Raw genomic sequence first — 19979 nt, 5'->3', positions numbered from 1 at the left:
AACTCTTGCAACTCGCCCTCGTCTATAAATCTTATCATCATAGGTATATGCGTATCTTGTTATACTTTCTCTCGATTAATTTCGACCGCATTAAACTCATTTATCTTCGTGACTAGTTGAATTATGCTTGAAGTTTTGGGAAACGAGGGGCGAGAGAAGGAAAAAAAATTCTTATCTTGTAATTCAAAACGGACTTACGGTAATTATGCATCGCCGCGACATACATAAATACCTATACGATGTCTGATCTCTGCGGTAAAAGTTGCGGACCATCATTTTTACAAAAGTGAAAACTACAAATAAATGTGAAATACATTTCGCATCCGGATGTTTTATTAACATATGTTATAAATCATTCGGGAGTATAAATGCACGGATTTGGACACCGCCGCGATCTAAATTGTCATTGCTTCAGCGTCTCGTAAATCACTCTGTAACGACTTGCCGAGAAAAAAAATTTGCAAAAATAATGGCGAAATACCGACGAGTCGTGCAGGACTCGGTGCTCGAATCGAGGGAATTTAAATTCGTTTGCAAAATCGTGCATTTGAAATGAAACAAGCCGTTCGACGGAGGCAAAGTAACGATCAGTCATGCGCGTTGACAGCGCCGGGCAAATCAATCGCCTCTCGTGTGCAGTCTGCGCCGATCGAATCCAACCGCATGTTGCAGGTACACGGATCCGCGGATTATGTCGCGCGTTGCGTAATCTTGATGGGAAATTATTCGTTTTTGCAACGGTTAGTTTTAAACCGCAAATTTTGATCGGTGACTGAGCGATACTGCGTCGGTAACACGTACGTGACGGCCACTAATGACGGCATGTTGCGCCAGAAGAGCGTTGCAAGATATCAATAATCACACCGGTGATAATAACCGTTTGACAATACAGCTACTTATACATCACCGTTACAACGGGTGACGAAAATATCGCAAACAGTGAAAGAGAGTCGCACCGCGATGACGCAGAACTGGAGCTTTTCTCAGCGAACCGCTTTTGTTTAGGTACCTAAAAAAACACGGCTTACGTATAACATATATGAGGCTCAACATCGTTTCCTGTATAGATACTTGGGATATTGTTATATTCTTTTAACGATAATTTGTCATCGCATTGCTACCTAATTGCCGACTCCTGTACACGCGATAATGCCAGAGGTATTTCGCTCGGTGTTTATATCGTTACTTCGACGAAATTTTATACAGCTATGCAACTTATCACGGTTATAGGTAAAAACAAAGAATAAAAATATCGAACCCGTATTAACGGTGGGATGATAATTTTTGTTTTCGTTCGTCTAATCACGAAACCGGATGTTATTTTACGAAGGATCGTCAAGTGGGAGAAAAAAAAAATGATCCGTATCTATTCTACTAGATAAGAGAGACTTTGGACGATAAAATAAATCGAAGTCTAGGTATTGAAATATTTCGATTTTTCAATTGTCCGTTAATAATTGTGACCCAAATCAATTCAAGCCATTCGATTGTTACAAGGCCTGCAGTAATAGGTTATATATTACCGATCGCGAACGATTAGCGCGAGGATAATTATACAACGTGTATAATTATTGGCGTTGGGCGATAGATCGGTATCGTTTCCCCGTGTATATGTATAACGGTGAACTCGATCCGATTTTCCGTTATATCAGCAAATAGAATTCTTACAATCCTCCCGGCAGGGTTTAGTATCTAGATCGTTGTTAAAAATACACACGTATATACGTGTAAAATGCAGTGTAGTAGCCGATGGTTCCAACTCAGAGGCGTACAGCACGTCACACCGAGGAATCGCATCGTGGAGAAAGCTGTCGTCGGTCTGGTCGGCACCGAGATGCATGATGTCGTCGAGTGACTGCATCATACGTGCTGTTGCCTCTGCTTCGCCATCGTCAAGGCAATTAAATACACAGGCAGCGCGATCTCGAGACACGTCGCACGTCTTAGAAATTAATTACGATAATTGCGGAACCGCAGGACAAGTAAAGTATTTCCGCGAGTTTCTTACCACGGAAAGTTGTGACGTATCTTCGTTACTTTGCGGTGCGGCATTTCCGGAAAATTTGGAAAAACGACGCTAGACTGCGGCGCGTTAATTTGTCCAACCGCGGTTCAGTCTCTCGACACTCGTTCGTTGCAAGTACAGTTTCGTAATCACGCTGCAAGCTGTTCTCGTCTCTTCTGGGCTAATAATCGAGTCTGTGCACAGGCCGTCGTACGTCGCGCTACAATCAATGTTCTGTAATCAATCGAACGCGGCGGAGCTCGAGGCGATGATATCTAACGCGTGACACCGAGTGCATCGTGCGGGAGTCTGTTGCACCGAGATCGTGGCCGGGCTTCGATACGATCGGCTTCGTCTCGTTCAGCTTCGCTCTTGATCACGAGTGCGAGAGTCCGTGGATAATTCGACACTGATCGGAGCTTTCGAATCTCCCCGAAACTAGAGTAGACCAGACTAGACCAGACGACGCACCCTGCGGACTCAATATCTTACTCATCCGTCATTGTACGACACGAACGTCGCTCGTATCCTCTTCCTCCTTTTGATCGTTCAGGTGAAACAGCTCGTGTACCCAACGCTGCGTCAAATCGGTGACACGTTTGACGCGCGGGTGTTCCGCCGGAAACTTTGTACAGAGGAGTCGAGTTTTCGAGGGAATTCCAGCTTAATAACGGTTCGCCACGGCTTAGATTAAACCCGGAGATATCGGTCCTACCACGGTGCGCCGGCCGAACCGCACAGCCTCATGACTCGGTGGTACAAACGGATAATGGAGAACGCGTGGATAATCAGCGGAAGTTACGACTATCATAATTCGCAATTTAGATTCCATTACTATTAACTGCCCCTCTCGCTGCCTGCCTAGGTTCACCGTTTCAAATCTCTTGAACAACGTTGTGTCGTACGTATTCGTTTACTCGCTGTGGTTAGACTTTGCCATATTACGTGCACGCCTCCTCGTTCGATTATTATCGCGATGTAGCGACTTCTTCCCAATCTTAATATTTCACTTTTCCTTCTTCGATTCCATTGGGTTGCCATCTTTTCACCGATTTATGCTTCAGGAGTTGGGATTACTCTCTTCTCGGGTATATTCTCCTTCCTTGATTTCATTGCGAATAGCTGGCCATCGATGCGTCGCAGGCAGCTACGAATAATTATATTGAAAATCAGTTCCGAAGGCTAGCTAAGTTTGTGAAAGTGAAAGCTTTTTTTTATGCTCGTTTTAAGTGATTTTTCGATTCCGGAAAGCGGATGTTCGGGTGCAGTTGTGTGGATATGGAAAAAGGAGAAAAAATCACTTCGTCGAGATCGGGACATCAAATTACTGTTATAGAAATCTTGTGTGCATCTACACGGCCCGTATACATGTACAACATGCATAGGAAATGAAATTGAAAAATCAATTTGTACCACTTTCTACCAAAATACTGGCTGAATTAATTAACCTGAAAGTGACAAGAAACTAGTTTTTTTTTTTTTTTTTTTTAATAATTTTCCCCATCCATATATTAAATTTCTCCTAAGGAAGAGCGATATATTGTAACGATATCGCTGAGTATAAATTTTGTATAACTTTCCGACAGCGCAACACAGGCGTGTAAGGTTTCGTTTCAAACTATTTACCAAATATTTCCTATCATCTGATAATGGAGGAAAATTCTTCCTTGAGTTATAAAAATCGATAGTTCTTACGCGAATATTTGTATCTATTGCGCAAATTTATTTATTTTTTTTTCATTTCATAGATATAATAAGTCCCGACTGAACCGAAGCTGAAAATAAGTTTGCAACCGAATCTAACCCTGCATCGTTAATTTCATTCACCGCGCTCTCGCATCCTGTATTACGTGTAATTCACAACACAGAGAATGATCATGTCCAAGTTCTCTCTAATTCAATTCAATTCAATTCAATTCAATTCAATTCCATTCCGTCCGCACCGCGCGCAAAGTTTCGTGCAAAATCTGCAATAACTAGGTAAAAAGTGTTGAAAAAAATGACCAAAGGACGAGATTCGACGAGGACGAGGTCGCGTTCAAGTCGGGTATCGGATCCTCCGCGTCGTGGCGACTCCCTCCCTTCAGGGTCCAGCGTGTATCCCCGTCTTCCTTTTGTTCGGTTTGCCGCGGGTACGTTCACGCGAGGGTCTGCATTGTTTCGCATTTTGCCGGTGCTCCCCGTTCCTCTCCTCTCCTCTTCTCTCCCGCGCGTCACTCAGGTATCGGTCTCCTCGTCTCCGTCTTCGTCTCGCTACCGCGTACGCATTGCACGGCCTTACGTTGATATGACGAGTCTCCGTACGCACTGCACAAGCGCAGAGGGCGTCGCACTCTCTTCGACTCTTCTTCTCGTTCGCGGTTATCTCCTCCTTCTCTCCTCTCCTCTCCTCTCCTCTCCTCTTCGACCAACTCCGACGACGACGGTTCGGCTGTATTTGCCCGCCTCGTACCTGCAGGTTCACCGTGAAACTGCACGCTGCATCAGCCACGGTAGCACTGCCGAGACCTCACCGGTTCACTGAGTCATCCGTGCACCGGTCGCTCGGTTGCAGGGCGATCGCTTCTAAGAACGGAGATTCGCATTTTAGGACACAGGAAGTTGAGGTGGACGAAATTCCGATACATGTAGTGCACGGACGTTACGATTTACGTTCACGGATCATCGTCGACGGGGATGCGCTTTGGCTCGATGATATTGTAATACGTATTTGTGTGTGCAGGGTGATGGAATATAACCTTCTTGCGATGATATCGAGTCTATCTTCTACGGATAAGCAGGGCGTGGTTTATGTTGCGAATTTGAAAAGTTGCGAAAACGACTATTTCCGAATTGTTTGGTGGCGAAAATTGAAGCAAAGATATCAAACTTTTACGAAACAACAAAGTTCCGAAATGTAAGATACCGAAAATTCAAGTTACGATAGAACAAAGTTCCGAAAAGTAATGTTTCGATAGAGCAAAATTCCAAAAATTTAAAATATCCTTACATACCGTAATCCGCTCAACGAGTACGTGTAAAGATTCAGAAACACCGAAAATCGAAATAACCTGGATTCCAAACGTGAAAATATCTAAAATCGCAACACATCGGAAGTTTTCAAATTCGGAATTTCAAGACCATCCCGGATAAGCTGATCGGAAATCACAGGAAGGCAATGTCACGAAAACAATCCGCCTTCAACTCCTCCAGACGATGGCAAGGGTACGAAATTTCGTACATTATACATTCGACGGAGATACCGATCCACTTATGTTCCGTTTTAGATACTTCACTTTGCTTGAAATCGTGGAAAAGAAACATATTTCAGAGACTTTCTATTCCGGAATGTATAATGGCCTAATAATTTGATGAATTTTCAACTGTGAGTGGAAAACTAGTACACAATTTGAGATATTTTCAACCGTTTGAATTGCGCCGGTGACCAAATTCTCTGACCACATTTGTGGGTTTGACGTAGTGGTGCAAGATATAATCTATGTATACATATACGTTGTATATGTATGAGTGTAATATACTTACAACGCCACAACGATTTACCGTTCGAATACTTTATTCCAAATAATTTACTTGTTAACGGTAACGTAGAAAAACGCATTTAGATAAAAAAGTATGTGGTTTATGATTATGGCAAGGTATATACTCGAATTCATTTCACTCTGGAGCTATGCAGTTATGGCTGTCCGTCAGCATTCGAAACGAACCATTTATATGCATCTACTTGTGTAGTTTTTACTGTCCCTAAAAACGCAGTAGAGGAACGATTATTTTTCGAGAAAACTTGTGAAATTAGCTAGGTTCTGGGGGGGGTTAAAGCTTGGACGGCCTAAAATCATACTTGTTTATAGGAGTTTTTGTTTTTAAGAAAATGAAAATACTTACTCTAAGCATTTACATTTTATTTAAAAAAAACTCCTAAAACCAGGTATGGCTTGAGATTATCCAAGCTGTACCCCGCCTAATTAAACCTGACGATCAAGAAACCAAATTCAGTGACGTGAACATTACCAATTTTCCATTTATCGAAACCTAGTGGCTCACATAACTCCTAAGTTCTATTATCAAGTGCAGAAGTTGTACATGGCAAAGCGTATCGAGTGCACCCTACCACGGCCTAATGAGGCTAGCTGTAGCACCGGATACTAAGACTGTAAAACACCTCTCGAATGCGTTCGGAGTGCATTAGACATTACAGGCTGAAATCAATATCGAGTCAATTTCTCTTCACAGATGCTTCGGTGGGGCGGGTTGATTCACTTTCATCTGTCGAAGTCTATACCTCGTATATATATACGGGGCATTCCATGACATCGCGATCAAGATTCTACGCCGATGTCTCAGAGTGGCTTTGTAATTTTTTGTACAAAAGTACATGGCAAGAAATGCAATCGTATTTTTTTCGCAATTTTTCCACCCAGCGTATCTGAAGTACGATTTAAAAACTGGAAAAAGACTCCTTTTCTGATATTAAAGAAGTTTCAGAAAAATCTTATAAAATATAACAAAATTCTTGACACCTATTAGAAGATAGATATTTAATAACTTCGAAAGGTGAATAAAAGAAATGAAAAAGAAAAAAGAAAAAATCATTGTAATTGGATTGCATTTGTAACATAAGAATTATCATAAAAGCTTATTATAACATCTCTCTGAATAGATATTTTTCGGCCCATATCATAACGAGCTTTCATGTTGATTCTTAGGTCAAAAATGTAATTCAATAATAATTTTATTTTTTCATTTTTTTTAATTCATCTTTTGAAGTTATGAAATCTTCATCTTTTAACAGGTGTCAAAAATTTTTTTATATTTTTTTTTCGTCATGTACTTACATACATAAAACTATAAAGCCAATCTGAGACATCGGCGTAGAATCTTGCAATTAATCGCGATGCCATGGAATGCCCCATACACATATAGCTACTATATACACCCGTCTCATATCAGACGTCCCTTTCTCTTCTTGTCCTCGAGAACTTGTAACCCTGTTTTTCTAATTCCGATCTATCGTCAGCGATAACTCTTATCTCCGCTCTGAAACTCCGCCGACTCGCCTCGTGGTGTCAGGAGGAGAAACGCGCACCTCGTAACTCGTTCCTCATACCTGTATCAAGCCCTGCCTTCCGTTCACGCGCCTATACGCGATACACGCTGCCGTTCCATCCGACTCTGGTTATCATATTCACCGATAATACGCCGGTCATGAGATGCGCCTCGCGGTTCATCGAAATCTTCTCAGCCTCCGCGTTTCGTTACAATTCGCTTGTTGGATAATTACAGAGCGCAATAAACGCCGAACTTACGCCTGCTGATTAGACGTCGTGTAACGCACCTAGGCTTTTTTAGAAAAAAGAAAAATCTACCTGCACGCTTATCAACTGGGTCATGATCTTCTGATTATAGGTAGGGAGTATTGGTCATACGTGCAGGTTTTTATCTACGAACATCGTATAAATATATTTATAGACAGTCTTTACGCGAGACTTTTCCGCTACGTCATAAATAAACTTATTGTGAGCGAAATATCGAATAACTTCTGCTTTTTAGAGAACTTCGGATGAATTGATTAATCGGTATTGAAGTCTGTAATTATTGCTCAGACCAATTACGCTTCGGCATTCTCGGAAATTTAATCGCGAAACGTTCCGCGTATGAAAATTCAGGGGAAAAAGTGTGAATATTCGTGAAATTCAATTTCCAGTCGATATTCGTTTACACTGATAATATCGGTCGTTTCATTACTCGGACAAAGTGATCCGTTGATGTTCAAACCAGTACGAGACTTTCATTCTGTTTGATTTGATTTCTTTTTTATTGCTAATTTATGTAGATAGTTCTGTCAAAGAAAAAAAAAGAAATAATAATCTATCCGTCGATCGAGAAAAGGTCTCTATTTCAGTAATAAAATGGAAATACATAGTAGATTTCAAAAATTAAGCAACTTCCCGATGTATATCAATTGCTGAAACGTTGAATTTTACATTAGTTCGAAAGTTTGTATAATAACCAATCTCCTAAAACGATAGTTAGAAAGGAATTAGACTGGCGAACAAATATTCTCGTCAACTTCCTTGAGAATTGGCAATTTCTTTTTTATCGTAAAAAAAAAAAACGCGTGCGAGTCGTGTAGCAAAATAAATGATATCGAGATGTAGATACCTACCACGTTTAGATGAAGATGACTCAAATTAACTGGACCACCGAAAAAAGGAGAGTAATGAAAAGATAGACTTTGAATAATTTTACAAATTTCAAGATTGTTATTGCAGGCAGCTGTCGATGTCTGTCAACTACTATTTTGTGCAAACTAATTTGATACTCAAAACTAGAAACAGTCATTTTAACGTATAATTATAATTATACAGGTGTGTGTGATTCCAGAACACCCAATAACGTCAAAGCTGTTTGGCCCAGTTCGGCAAAAATTTCGTACAAGCTATTATGCACGAAAATCCGTGTCCGAAAGAAAACGACGACCGTATAGCAGTGACCCACTATATGGAGTTGCAGGTCTAAGGGTGTCTCGTTCGGGAAGCCATAAATTCATTCGAGTAAGCCGATATATCATCGGCGCTATTTAATTTACACCCCAAAGCTATGGCTGCCGGTATATACATACACATATACATATACGTACGGGTATAATGCTTATTATACAGGGACTGAATCCAGTCTCGGTTGTTTCAGTTTCTCCTCTTGTAAAAGTTCCCGTATTTTCCTCCTCGCAATCATGCACTTCTGCTCTGCGGACGATTGCTTTATGCATTATTATACCTAGTTACGCTGCATGCTCTACGGGGCATGCACTATCGCTATATTCCTTCTTAATTGGCGATTAACCGTCGAACGTATTGGATATTAATTAGAGGGAATGACCGGACGGCGGTCCAAGACCACGTAGCTCATTCACAAGCGTTTGATGCACCGTATGTACGTACGTTTACTGCCTGAACCGGGGACGGCAAAAATCGAGGAGATTTCTCTCCTGGCATCCTTCGCCTCTCAGGCAGTGTCTGCATCCCGCACGTCCTTCCCTTCGGTTAGGTACGCAGCCCATTTCTACGGTACGTAAACGATAAACTACGGAGGATATAGGCAAGGAGAAGTATCTTATATGGGTTTCAATTGAAAAAGTGTCGACCAAGAAGTACGAAACAGTGGCTCAACAAGTCCCCGGAATGCCGGTCACAAGCGATAAGGGTTAGAATCTGATTGGCGCTTTCTGGAACTTTTGCTTTGCAGCAACGTCATCTTAATTTCCCTCTACTTTACGGACACTTTCTACACACGGAGATAGTCCTCCTTACCTCGATCCCCCGTACGATAAACGGACTCTGGCTGGACCGCGTGCGCAAAATTCATCCGCACCAATCTCGATCCTCATATTCGACGACGTCCACCCGACAGTGCGACGCATGGAAGCCAAGGTGCGGCCAAGGAGCTCCGGGCGAAGTCCTCGATGCGGTGGTCCGCCGGCTGCCGCTGCGGCCTTTAGCCTGTCCGTCAGCTTTTCTCCAGTGAAAGCTCCGCTTTATGCGCCGGACGGTGGAGCCCAACGCAGCGCAGCGGCTTGTCCCACGGGGACAACTTCTCGAGCCGTTGCAGCAGTCCCTGCTCCGCCTCTGTCTCGATTATTTTTGCGAATGAATTATTTATGCCGAAAATATGCACCTACAGGCATTATCTTACATGTGTTATACACACTTGTACGCGTATACACGTCCAGCTTTGTCTGTTACGTACAGCTTGCAACGCGAAAGCCAATTTCCTCAGCGATTATATTATACCTATACGCGATGGTCTTCGGATAATCCTGCTGCAGAGGGGGATGAATATTTTTGGATAGTGTATTGATAAAATATCGCGGAAATTGTGCGAAATCGATGGGGATCGCGGAGTTTGAGGTACGTGCCGTTTCACCGTGTCTCAAAGGCCGTTTCTGCTCTATTGTTTATTTTCACCGTTAAAATAACAGCTTTCAAATAAAGTCGTACGAAATGTCAAATGTTTAACTTGTGGTATTGCGGGCGGTGAACACGAACTCCAGACGGGACTGAGTAAATAGAAACGAACCTTAGTACGGGCTGGGTCTCTTAATATTACCGCAAACAATGGACCAGCTGTTCAAGGCTCATCGAGCACCGTAACCAGGGCAGTAGCTACACCGAGACTGTGGCTCTCACACGCGCGCTTCGTCGTTTCTTGAGCATGTGGTATATTTTTGTTTCTGCTTGTGAAACTCACGTTTCCAATTTCACATTAGAATTTTATTCGAAGCGTCATATGGATATTAATGATTAACTTTTGTTCACATGTTGTTTTTTCAACCGTGTGAAAAAATTTACCATCTCATCACAAATAACTCTCAATTATTGATTTCATTAATCTCAGTTTGTTGGAGATTTTTGGCTCCAAAAATTTCTCGCGGTAACGTCACTTTTTAGGGGTATTTTCCTTACTAATTATGGTACCTGAAGAACTCAAAAAATCGTATGCGTATCAAACAATTTGATTGATTACAACATTTTTAGAAAACTTGTCCAAATTTGGGTGAAAATTGAAAAGGCGTAGCTTCTCGTGACCAGAATCGAAGCAATAAACAATATCGTGCCTGCACGATGATGTAAGACCGTTCAATTTCCGCATATACAATCCTTTATTTTCACGGACACTAATCACGGCTAATAAAAATCATCAACATCAATCACCGAGACGCGAATATCGGCGACTCGAGAAGGTCGTCGATGAAGTAATTAGGTGCACACGTAACATTGCGCATGCAGCGTTGACGTGTTTCGTTCAATTTCCTCTCATACCAATGCGCATAAACGAAAGTTAATTAATACCGTAGAGGTAATATAATTAGCAATTAAAGTTGGCAAAGTGTACAGTTGCTGCCCATTGCGCAAGTCCTCCGACGGCTCAGCCGAGAGGTTGAAAAATAAAGATTCCTAACCGCGTCTCGCAGACCTTCGGACGAATTAAGAGCGCTGGATGTATTTAACGAGGTGACGCTGGAGGGCACTCGATGGAGCAGGTTACCCCGGAATGGGCGTGCCCCTGTAATATTCTAGGCTCGATCCTGCAGCCACTCGAAAGCCGCGAGGCCGCATTCGCAAAGATAGATCTTCGACGTAAACAACGACATTATGCAGGCGCGCTGAGTGAAATCCGCGCGCGGACCGATTGAGGATAAAACGATCGGCTATACGCGCGTTTCTCTGTTTCGAGTTTGTCTTAAAAATCGGTTACATATACGCGCGGCAATTTCCTCGATTCGAATGCAATGCGCGGCTGTGCAGGCGGCGCGATATCGTGCTGCTGGCACACTTTGGTCCCACTTTGGCATGCGCGCTCGGTCACCTATCCTCACTTCACCGTCGGTCCAGGGTATAATGCAACCAGATATCCGCGAATGCCGGCTTTGGTAGGCCTTCTCGACTAGAGATGCATCGGTTATGCAGGTGTGCGTAGAGTCTAAATACTCTTGACAAAGTCCTTGTGACCCACTTTCCGTTGCTGTAATTCCTCTTCTTGTACTCGACAAGTACCTGCGGCGCCTACAACTCTCATCCATATAATACAAAATTGCTGCGAAACGGGATTTCCGTAACGCAGTTTATACTGTTTCTGCTATTACAAACTTTTTTCCAACGATAATTATATAGATTTGATCTACTATTTCAGCGCCGAGAATACGTGCGACTCGAGTTTTTATTTCTTGCGCTATGACACGATATTTGTCTTGTTGGTGCTCTCTTTCCTATAGAAATTGACTGCAAGCAATTTCGCGTGGGGAATAGCAAAGGGAGATATGGTTGTATTTTTTCACGGATAATTTATTAACCATGAATTTTCATTGACGAAGCTTAGCTGCAGCATATCTTGCGCCGCGCCGGGTAATAATTTTTTTTATATCTGCAACAAATCATGTGTTCAAACTGTTAAGCGTACACTTCTCAAAGCTTGGTCTGCGGTCGATAGATGAGCTAGTCGCTTTAATATACTGTATTTACGGTTCGTTCCGACACGGTGAATATAACTCGTGTCACATGCACATGGTAGCCGCGTGATCCCCGAAGGGGTCATGTAAGAGAGTATACATTGTCTTCCTAGACAGAAAAGGATGAAACAAGAATAAAAATGAAACGCGCAGTGTCCATGGAATAAGAATAAGAAGAAGAAGAAGAAGGAGAAGAAGAAGAAGACGAAGAATGAGGAGGAGGAGAAGAAGTTGTAGAAGAGTAGACGAGTGCATATGTGAGGTCAGCGCTGAAAAGCTAGAGAGCAGAAGCGCCCCTTTTACACGAACCGAACAAAAACGCGCCTGTCTGCTTCAAGTTTCATTTTCAACGGTTGAACTGCAGAAGACAGAAGTCCAGGCTCTGCTCAAACAGATTTTTCAGTCCGGAGCGCCGGCGGCCACGTCAATGTATAAATTTTACGCCTCAGTCCGCACCCACCAAAGGATTCTGATTTATCAGTGGCTCGTTCAGCCGTGACCTCGAATTGCCAAGGAATGACCAATCGTCCAGGACGTATTTTCCGAAGCAAGGGAAAAATCCGTCGTAATTCAACTGCACGCGTCTCAGCAGCAGTCCGAACGACGTTCGGTGTGCCTCCAATGTTTTTGAACAATTCACCAAAAATGGTATTCTGGATCACTTTGTTTCACCGCCAAGTTCTTCGATCGCAATACGATGCTCCGTCTGGACCGACTCGTTGAGTATTCAAAATTCTATTCATCGCCGTCTGCATCGCCATACTTGATTTTTTGTGAACGGAGGTCAAACTTTTTGGCGGACCTCGTGCTCGCGTATAATAGTTTTTAAATTGGCTGCTCGAAGGAGCTAGAATAAAAAAAATTCTTGAAAAAAAACATATTTCGTTTCCCCGCCTGCGGACTCTGGAGGAAGGCTGGAAGGAAATCTTGGCGAACATTGTTTGCCTCCCGTGGTGAGCGAAGATCTGAGAAGTGATAAAAAGAGGGCGTCATCATCAGAAACGATCGCGTCTCGATTCGAGTTGGCAAGAATTTTCGACCTTCTTAAGCTCGTTCGAGATTCCAGGATACACCAAGCTTATGCGGCACGCGGTACGGAACGGTAAATCGATTTTCTTCCCTCAGGAGTGCCGTGTCACCTTGGTGTATACACGTATACAATATGTATGTATACATACATACCACACATCTACTCATCGGGACGCGGTTCTTCAACTCGTTCTATTATATACCTACACCCGTCTTTCAGTAGCCATCGTCGAGTCGATTTCGACTTTTAGAAGAAACGCACGACGCTGGAAGAAAGGAGGGAAAAATAAGAAAAGGTCCTGCAGTCGAACCCCTCCGAGTTATTCCTGCGGGCGCTGCAACGGTCCCAAACAATAAATAATTACCAGGGGTACGATATCCAACCGAGCATGGCGACGAGACCGGGTTCACGTATAGATGGCCTAGAACAACTCCGAATGGAGTCCTTCGCGAACCCCAGGACGCGGAACGGGTTCGCGTATTGCGTCGTTACACGGCTAACGTCGTCGAGGTTGCAGAACGGGCATTCCCAAGCGGAGGCTCGATTCTCCCGTTCCGATTTATCGCGTTTTCGAATTCCGAGCTGCAGCCTTCAGCCACGGAAAAGGCCGAAGGTTCCTGTTTCCATTTACATACTCCGAAAAGCTGGCCTGAATAGCCTTGACGAGTTGCCCACTAGATCCATTATACTAGCGCCTGTAACAACGGAAGTGATCACCGCGTTGTCGCGACGCCGAAACGGATGTCGGAGGCATTGGGACGGCCTGTTGATTCGACGCGCGTCGGGTCGTAGAAATCGCGTTTTATTAGTCATTTTCTAAAACCAAGAGTATTAATTTACAAAAACAGCTACTTTTACTGAATGATTGCCACTAGTCGTTGAAATAAACAGCTTCTCGTCCGTAATAAAGTTAACGTGTTATTTGTATACACCTGCTGAGACATTTTGTCATAAAGACTTACACTTACACTTACAATCATAATGTGCGTTGATCTTTTTGTTGCTGTTGTTGGTTTTTTTTTTTTTTTTTCTATTACTTTCAAAAATGTTAGTTCCGACAGGACGAGTCCGTCCAAATTGTTACAAAATCACTTAAAATCACTGTGCCGTATAATATCTGAATAATCGCCGACTCGCAGTAGCATGCAAAAATAAATTTTCAATTCTGTAAATATAAAATAAATTTTAACCATTCAACGATACGGAAGTAATATCCTAATCGTCGTGTATTTCCAACAAGAAACATAGCGCGACTTATAATTTCATTCGAACGAGCTCATGGCTCAGTGTTGTCTGACTGTAATATTCCCAACTCGAAATCACAACAAGTTTCGAAGTGAACAGAGAGAACGATCTTGATTCTACCTAATCCGCGAGGACGACCTCTAACTTCTGACCGTGACACTATCCAGGGTCCAGGAATAATTGTAAATTGAATATTCGGGGCGTAGCGTCGCGCGTCGCGTCGTTGAGTGACGAGGATCGTAGATTAGAAAGATTTAAGAGAGATTCCCTGCTCCGTGATCTCTTCGAGAAAGAAAGAGAGGAAGAGAGAGAGAGAGAGAGAGAGAGAGAGGGAGAGAGAGGGAGAGAGAGGGAGAGAGAAAGGGAAACAGCACCCGGTGCGGCTGCCGGTGTGCTGTACAAAGGTATACATACAGAGGAGACGGGCATGTAAGGCCCAAGGGAGAATAAGTCTCGTTACTATGGCGACCCAGAGGAGGGGGCCAGGTGGTCCGGGGGATGGGGCTGGGGGCGGAGGTTCGGGCTTTTTCGCCGAGGTTCGGAGCTTCTCGGTCGACGGCTAAGCGAGGCCAACCGGTCGCTCGCCCGCCACGGTCTCTCGGCGACCAGTCGAATTCCGTACGTAGTCAGCGATCGTGTATGGCGCTCCGGGAGCGTGCCAAATGTCGTCTGCATACGCATAAGCAGGCCGATAGTAGTGCTGAACCATATTCGTATTCGAGGGACGAGTCGCGGCAAATTTTTTTCCCACCTTATTTACTTTTGTCCGAAGTAGAAACGGAGAGAAGTAATACCACTACTACTGCGACATTAATCGCCCGACGATTCGTTATCAGGCGTAACTACTTGCGTGTATGTTTACACGCCGTGGCATAAATAAGTAACACGGGGTGAGTTAGGGGGGAAACTGGGTGTAATCGGAATACACGGAGCAGGGGGAGCGGGAGATTAAAAGGGAAACCATTCGGAAAATCGATAATTTGTACGGTTGAAGAACTGCAGAGTTGGGCCGGAGTAACGTCGTTCGGTGAAGTGTTAATAACGTGCTCGCGAGTACAGTGTCAAATCAAATGTCGGGCTCGAAGCGTGCTTGAGGCGGACGACAGCGTTCGGGACGAACCGAAGATCGGTAGCGGAGAAGTCGATTCTCGGGAAATCGAGTTCAACTCTCTGCGGGAATTATTTCCATAATAAATATAGGACAAACGCGAAGTCGAAAGAGCCATGTTTCGAGTCGGATCGCAGGCGTATATCTCGCGATAATAAATCATTGGTAGGAGGATTTTCCGACAAGGTTCGAAAGCCGCGGCGGGCGGAGCTGCGGTGATGAAAGTGACGTGATGATGGAGCTGCGGGATGAGGAGGAATTCGACCGTTGACGACAAGCAGCTAACACGATTATCGCCGAAAAGTTGGAGAGCAAGGTCGGTTTACGTCGGTAACGCGGATCCCTCAGCTTCGGGATGACGATGTTCGGTACTTTGGTACAGAGGCTGACGTCCCCCGTGACGTCGCCAACTTCGTCGAGAAGACGTTTCAAATCACCGTCCCGATGGGAAGTTCAGAGCGATCCGGAGGACGAGGTAGCGCCAGTCAGGAAATCGAGGGCCAAACATCTACTCGACAAACGTAAGAGCAAGAGTCGGGCACGCGGACTCAACATAAGCGAACCTCAGCCCTGCACCGCCTCCGTAAACGCCGCCGCCTCCCCAGCTTCCGGTTGGCACGAGGTCGCTTTTCCACCCCTCAGGGGCACCAAGAGCCTCGGACGACTCGACGGCATGAAAGAGGTGAGTCCAAATCCCTTTTCCTCTTGTCCAGGATCAGGTGCAGCGAGAGGAGAAGTTATATCCCGATCACCACATATATGATCTATCGATAATTCGACGTCGTTGTCCACCGTGTCCGAAAGCTCGCGCGCCCTTTAATCAGCCTCTGAAACTCCGCGTCTTGCGCACGCTGGATAAGCGCCTGCCTGTCTTCTTCGTCCTGCCTACATCGCGCTGTACATACAACGTGAAACCTATATCTGTTGAAATCCTTCCATATAAGGCGGCACTTCGCGCCCGCAGGGCTTCTTCTTCTTCTTCTTCGTCTTCTTCTTCCTCGTCCTACGGTTCGGCATTCCGAAAGTCTGAATCAAACCGAGGCTTCGGTTGTGTTGTATACCTACGTGGGTATAATAATCGGGAACCCGACGACTCGCGGCTCAACACGCGAACTTGAACGATCTTTCGGAGCAAACTCCCTCTCTCGAAATTCCACAGGGCTTATGCTTCTCGTTTCGTTTCGTTTCGTTTTCATGCGAATATCCAGTACCTACTAGTAATCTTATGTTGAAAAAGTGCAGTCCGCACACTTTACCTTTTCAGCTTTTCCACTGCGAACGAATTACCATTCAGCGAGTTACACGCGTTACCGTTTGAAAGAGGTTCCCGGTATGTAAGTAAATTTGTTGTAACACCGAGTCATAGGCAGGGATCGTATAATTTACTCCGGTATGCGTTACCCGGGTACCGAAGAAACCGACGAAACATGCATGAGGTACCATCTATACGCCCGCGGTCCCTGGTTATTATATCCTTATAAGAGTGGAGGAGCTCGTGCTGCTGTTCCTTGATACCGCACACGGAAAAATATGTTAACTGTAAACATCTGTATACGAAAAAAAGGGCTCCACGGCACGATGCTCGTCAAGAATTATGCTTATTATTCTTATTACGGAGGTAGGTAGGTAGAGGTAGGTACACATTCCCCTGCTGACGTACACACGCTGAAACGAAGACACGTCGGGTATACCGCATCTGGAAGAGTACATCCCGTGTACATCCTCTCTTCACGGACTTATTTCTCTAGTTGTACCATAGCTCTCGGGTACTGTACGTACGTACGCATAGGTATGTGTATGTATACGAGACATCGCACCTTGGCCCGCTAATTGAGTTTGTGCCGTGACCGCAACATTTACTTGATCAACTCCCACTGCACTTGATCCTTCTCCGCGGCTGTAATGCACCTGTAATAATGACTCATTTTCAATCGCGACTCGTGCACGGTGTGCAGCAGTTCGCGTTTTCTCAACCGATCGTTCATGTCGCCGGTCTCGCTGGACTTTCTACAGATATTTTTGCTTTATTTTTCTTCTTCACAACTGACGTCTCCGCTGCAGTGTCACCGTTCCAGTACCGCTCAGCGCAGGAACGACGCCTGTTCCGATCCGTCCGATGTCCGCGGAAGTGACGTATTATCGCTTCGGGTGATATACGACTTTTACTCTGCGGCTCGGCACCGGTACGATAATGCCGCTGCTGTAACGGCCCCCGTTACACACGAGAAAGCTTGTCGAGGTGCAGTGATTCCTATGTTATTTGCCAGCGGTGTGCGTGCAGCGAGCCTGCGTTCGTTTCTTGGTGAGGGCACGCGAGAAAGGGAAGCTGCGGAGAGAGAGAAAAATAAAGAGAGAGAGAATCGACAAGAAGGAGAAGAAAGAGATCCCCAGGGACAGAAAGAACCGTGGAGAATCCTTTGACCGGGCAGGATACCTCGCGTTTCAGATTCCAAGGACTAAATCCGGTCCGAATGCCGGAGAACAACTTATAGGAACGACGAATGAAAATGTTTTATTAACCGGTAAAATGCGTCATGAGGAAAAGATGCGTCGCGATGAGCTTTAAGACGAGGCATGAATAGCAGGAGGAGTGCAATGCGCGTGAGGTTGCCGTCTACGAGTGTGCTGGAACGAGTAAGAAGAGCTTACCCTCTTCACTTTCTTCGCGAACAACGACGAGACACCGAGTGACGGTTTATCGTATCAGTGTTGTAACATAGAACCACGTGTGGTTCGTATGAATCTTGAGCTCCGTGAAGAGATTACTCCGGGGCGTTGACGTCATCAATCTCGTTCGTGACACAAACGAATCCGTTTTCACACAGGCCACAAGGGCCTGTGCAGGTAGATCACAACGGAAGAAAGAGAAGTACACGGGCTCGTCCTTAATTTCCTCGGAGACGACGTCGCATCGCTGATACAGCGTGTAACCTAAGTGCACGCGAGGTCCCTGGCTTTAACCTTTAACGCGTGACTCGCAACGTCGCGCGTTGACAACGCGATGTTGTAGTTTATACCCACTTCTCGGCTTTCACTCAATTTTCAGGTCACTGGGTGTCACCGAGTGACGGAGTACCTCGTGGTCCTCGGAACATTTCGTTCCGGATTCTTTTTCTTGCTTAACTTATGTGCGCCGAATTTCACTATCGCGCGACTCGGACAACTCTTCGAACTTTATACCTTAAATCTTGATGAGGCGAGGCGGTTATTCCCTAGTCGAGTTTACCCATCGTGCATCTTCGACTCGCGTACAAAATCTAGAGAGTATTGCGTATATACCTAACAGGGTATACGTATGCCTGTGATCGAGCTGTGTGTATAACAGTAAACACTGAACAGAGAGTCTTCGTCCTGCTCAGTGAAGCTGAAAGTGAACAAATCTAGCACCGCTGGTTGTTGTCCCCTGTATCGAAAACCGTTGGCCGCTCTTTATGTACACGGCACATACTCGCATACTTTACAACAGAGTCGTTACTCGTCTAACACACGGAGATGGAAGTTTGAGAGACCGGTAGCGCCGGAGATATTATCAAAATAAAATCGTACCGAGCCATTCAAGCCATGGAGTTCGTACATCAAACATCTAAGCTGTACAAACTGCAGGCTCGGCTGCAGGTATATTTGAAACACTGCGATATTTACGGATCAAGAATTTTTGAATAACTAAGCAGTGTCCATTACACGTTTACTCGCAAGTACGGTATTCTTTCAAGTACAGACTCTTGCGCACAATCGTGCCGAGTTGAGAGGAAGATTGAGTAATTTTTTTTAAGAAACGGAAACAAACCTAGACAGCGGTTACAGTTATAAACCTAACGCTATATTCCTCCGATTCATCTCACGTCAACGATCTTCTTCTTTATACCCACCTCACATACATACCCATATAGCTACGATGACCGTGTGTTTATAGCTGTGAAAGGAAACGCCTGACATATCTTAACTTTTACTTGATTAGACCCTCAATTAGGCGGGTCAGCGACGGTAATAAAACGATGCCATTCGTAGGAATTCTCTCTCCCCAATTGAAAGAACGCCCCGGTATAAACATGAGAATTTAAGCCTCGGGATAAAGAAAGCAGAAGATGCGCTCGTGTGTCCGAGGAGGATACCGCTTTCGTTTCATCGTCAATTTCCTACGGAGACGCGGTGCGATGCCCGGCTTTCTGCCGGCATGACTGGGCAATAACGAGAGAGGGCATTGCGTCGCGTCGAGGAGCGGTTAATAAGTGGTAACCTGTTACTCCGACTTGTTAGCAAGTTGCCCAGGTGATTGTGTCGAGCTCGACTCGACCGTGCAGCGGGTGTCTCAAGGCTTCGGTCGCGAAACCCCGAGGGTGGGTGGCAAATTGCAATGATACCGGAGCTAGACGCAGCGGGATATCCACTTCCTCGTTGCGCCGGGGAAAAGCTGCGCTGCGTTGTTGGGATATTATCCCCCGGGTGACCGGGAGGCGTTGGGACGGGAAACTATACGGCAATTAATAAGAGCGCTGAGTCGAGAGATGCTGCGAGGTCCGACCTGTAAGTATATCTCGAATCCACACACCCGTAATTACGAACAGACCGGGGCACAAATCACGCCCGG

General features: G+C 44.9%; 2 protein-coding genes across 4 annotated transcripts in view; both read left to right on the top strand.

Annotated features, from left to right (window-relative positions):
* The window catches only part of LOC107223587, a 107139-nt gene that overhangs the window by 64603 nt on the left and 22557 nt on the right, over window positions 1–19979 (top strand). Inside the window, exon 6 of one of the 3 annotated variants that reach the window (XM_046746567.1) lies at window positions 15578–15708. The exons of the other annotated variants lie outside the window; for them this stretch is intronic. Coding sequence (XP_046602523.1) covers window positions 15578–15610 — 33 coding nt within the window. The 3' untranslated portion in view covers window positions 15611–15708. Of the gene's footprint in view, window positions 1–15577; window positions 15709–19979 lie in introns of those variants that run through there. 3 annotated transcript variants of the gene reach the window in all.
* The window catches only part of LOC107223590 (rho GTPase-activating protein 20), a 76714-nt gene continuing 72481 nt past the window's right edge, over window positions 15747–19979 (top strand). The window contains exon 1 of the mRNA XM_015663307.2: window positions 15747–16073. Coding sequence (XP_015518793.1) covers window positions 15747–16073 — 327 coding nt within the window. The remainder of the gene's footprint in view (window positions 16074–19979) is intronic.

This window comes from Neodiprion lecontei, chromosome 1, assembly GCF_021901455.1.
Source record: "Neodiprion lecontei isolate iyNeoLeco1 chromosome 1, iyNeoLeco1.1, whole genome shotgun sequence".
Lineage (NCBI taxonomy): Eukaryota > Metazoa > Arthropoda > Insecta > Hymenoptera > Diprionidae > Neodiprion > Neodiprion lecontei.
The sequence above is the reverse complement of the archived record's forward strand: the minus strand, read 5'-3'. Positions and strand labels throughout refer to the sequence as shown.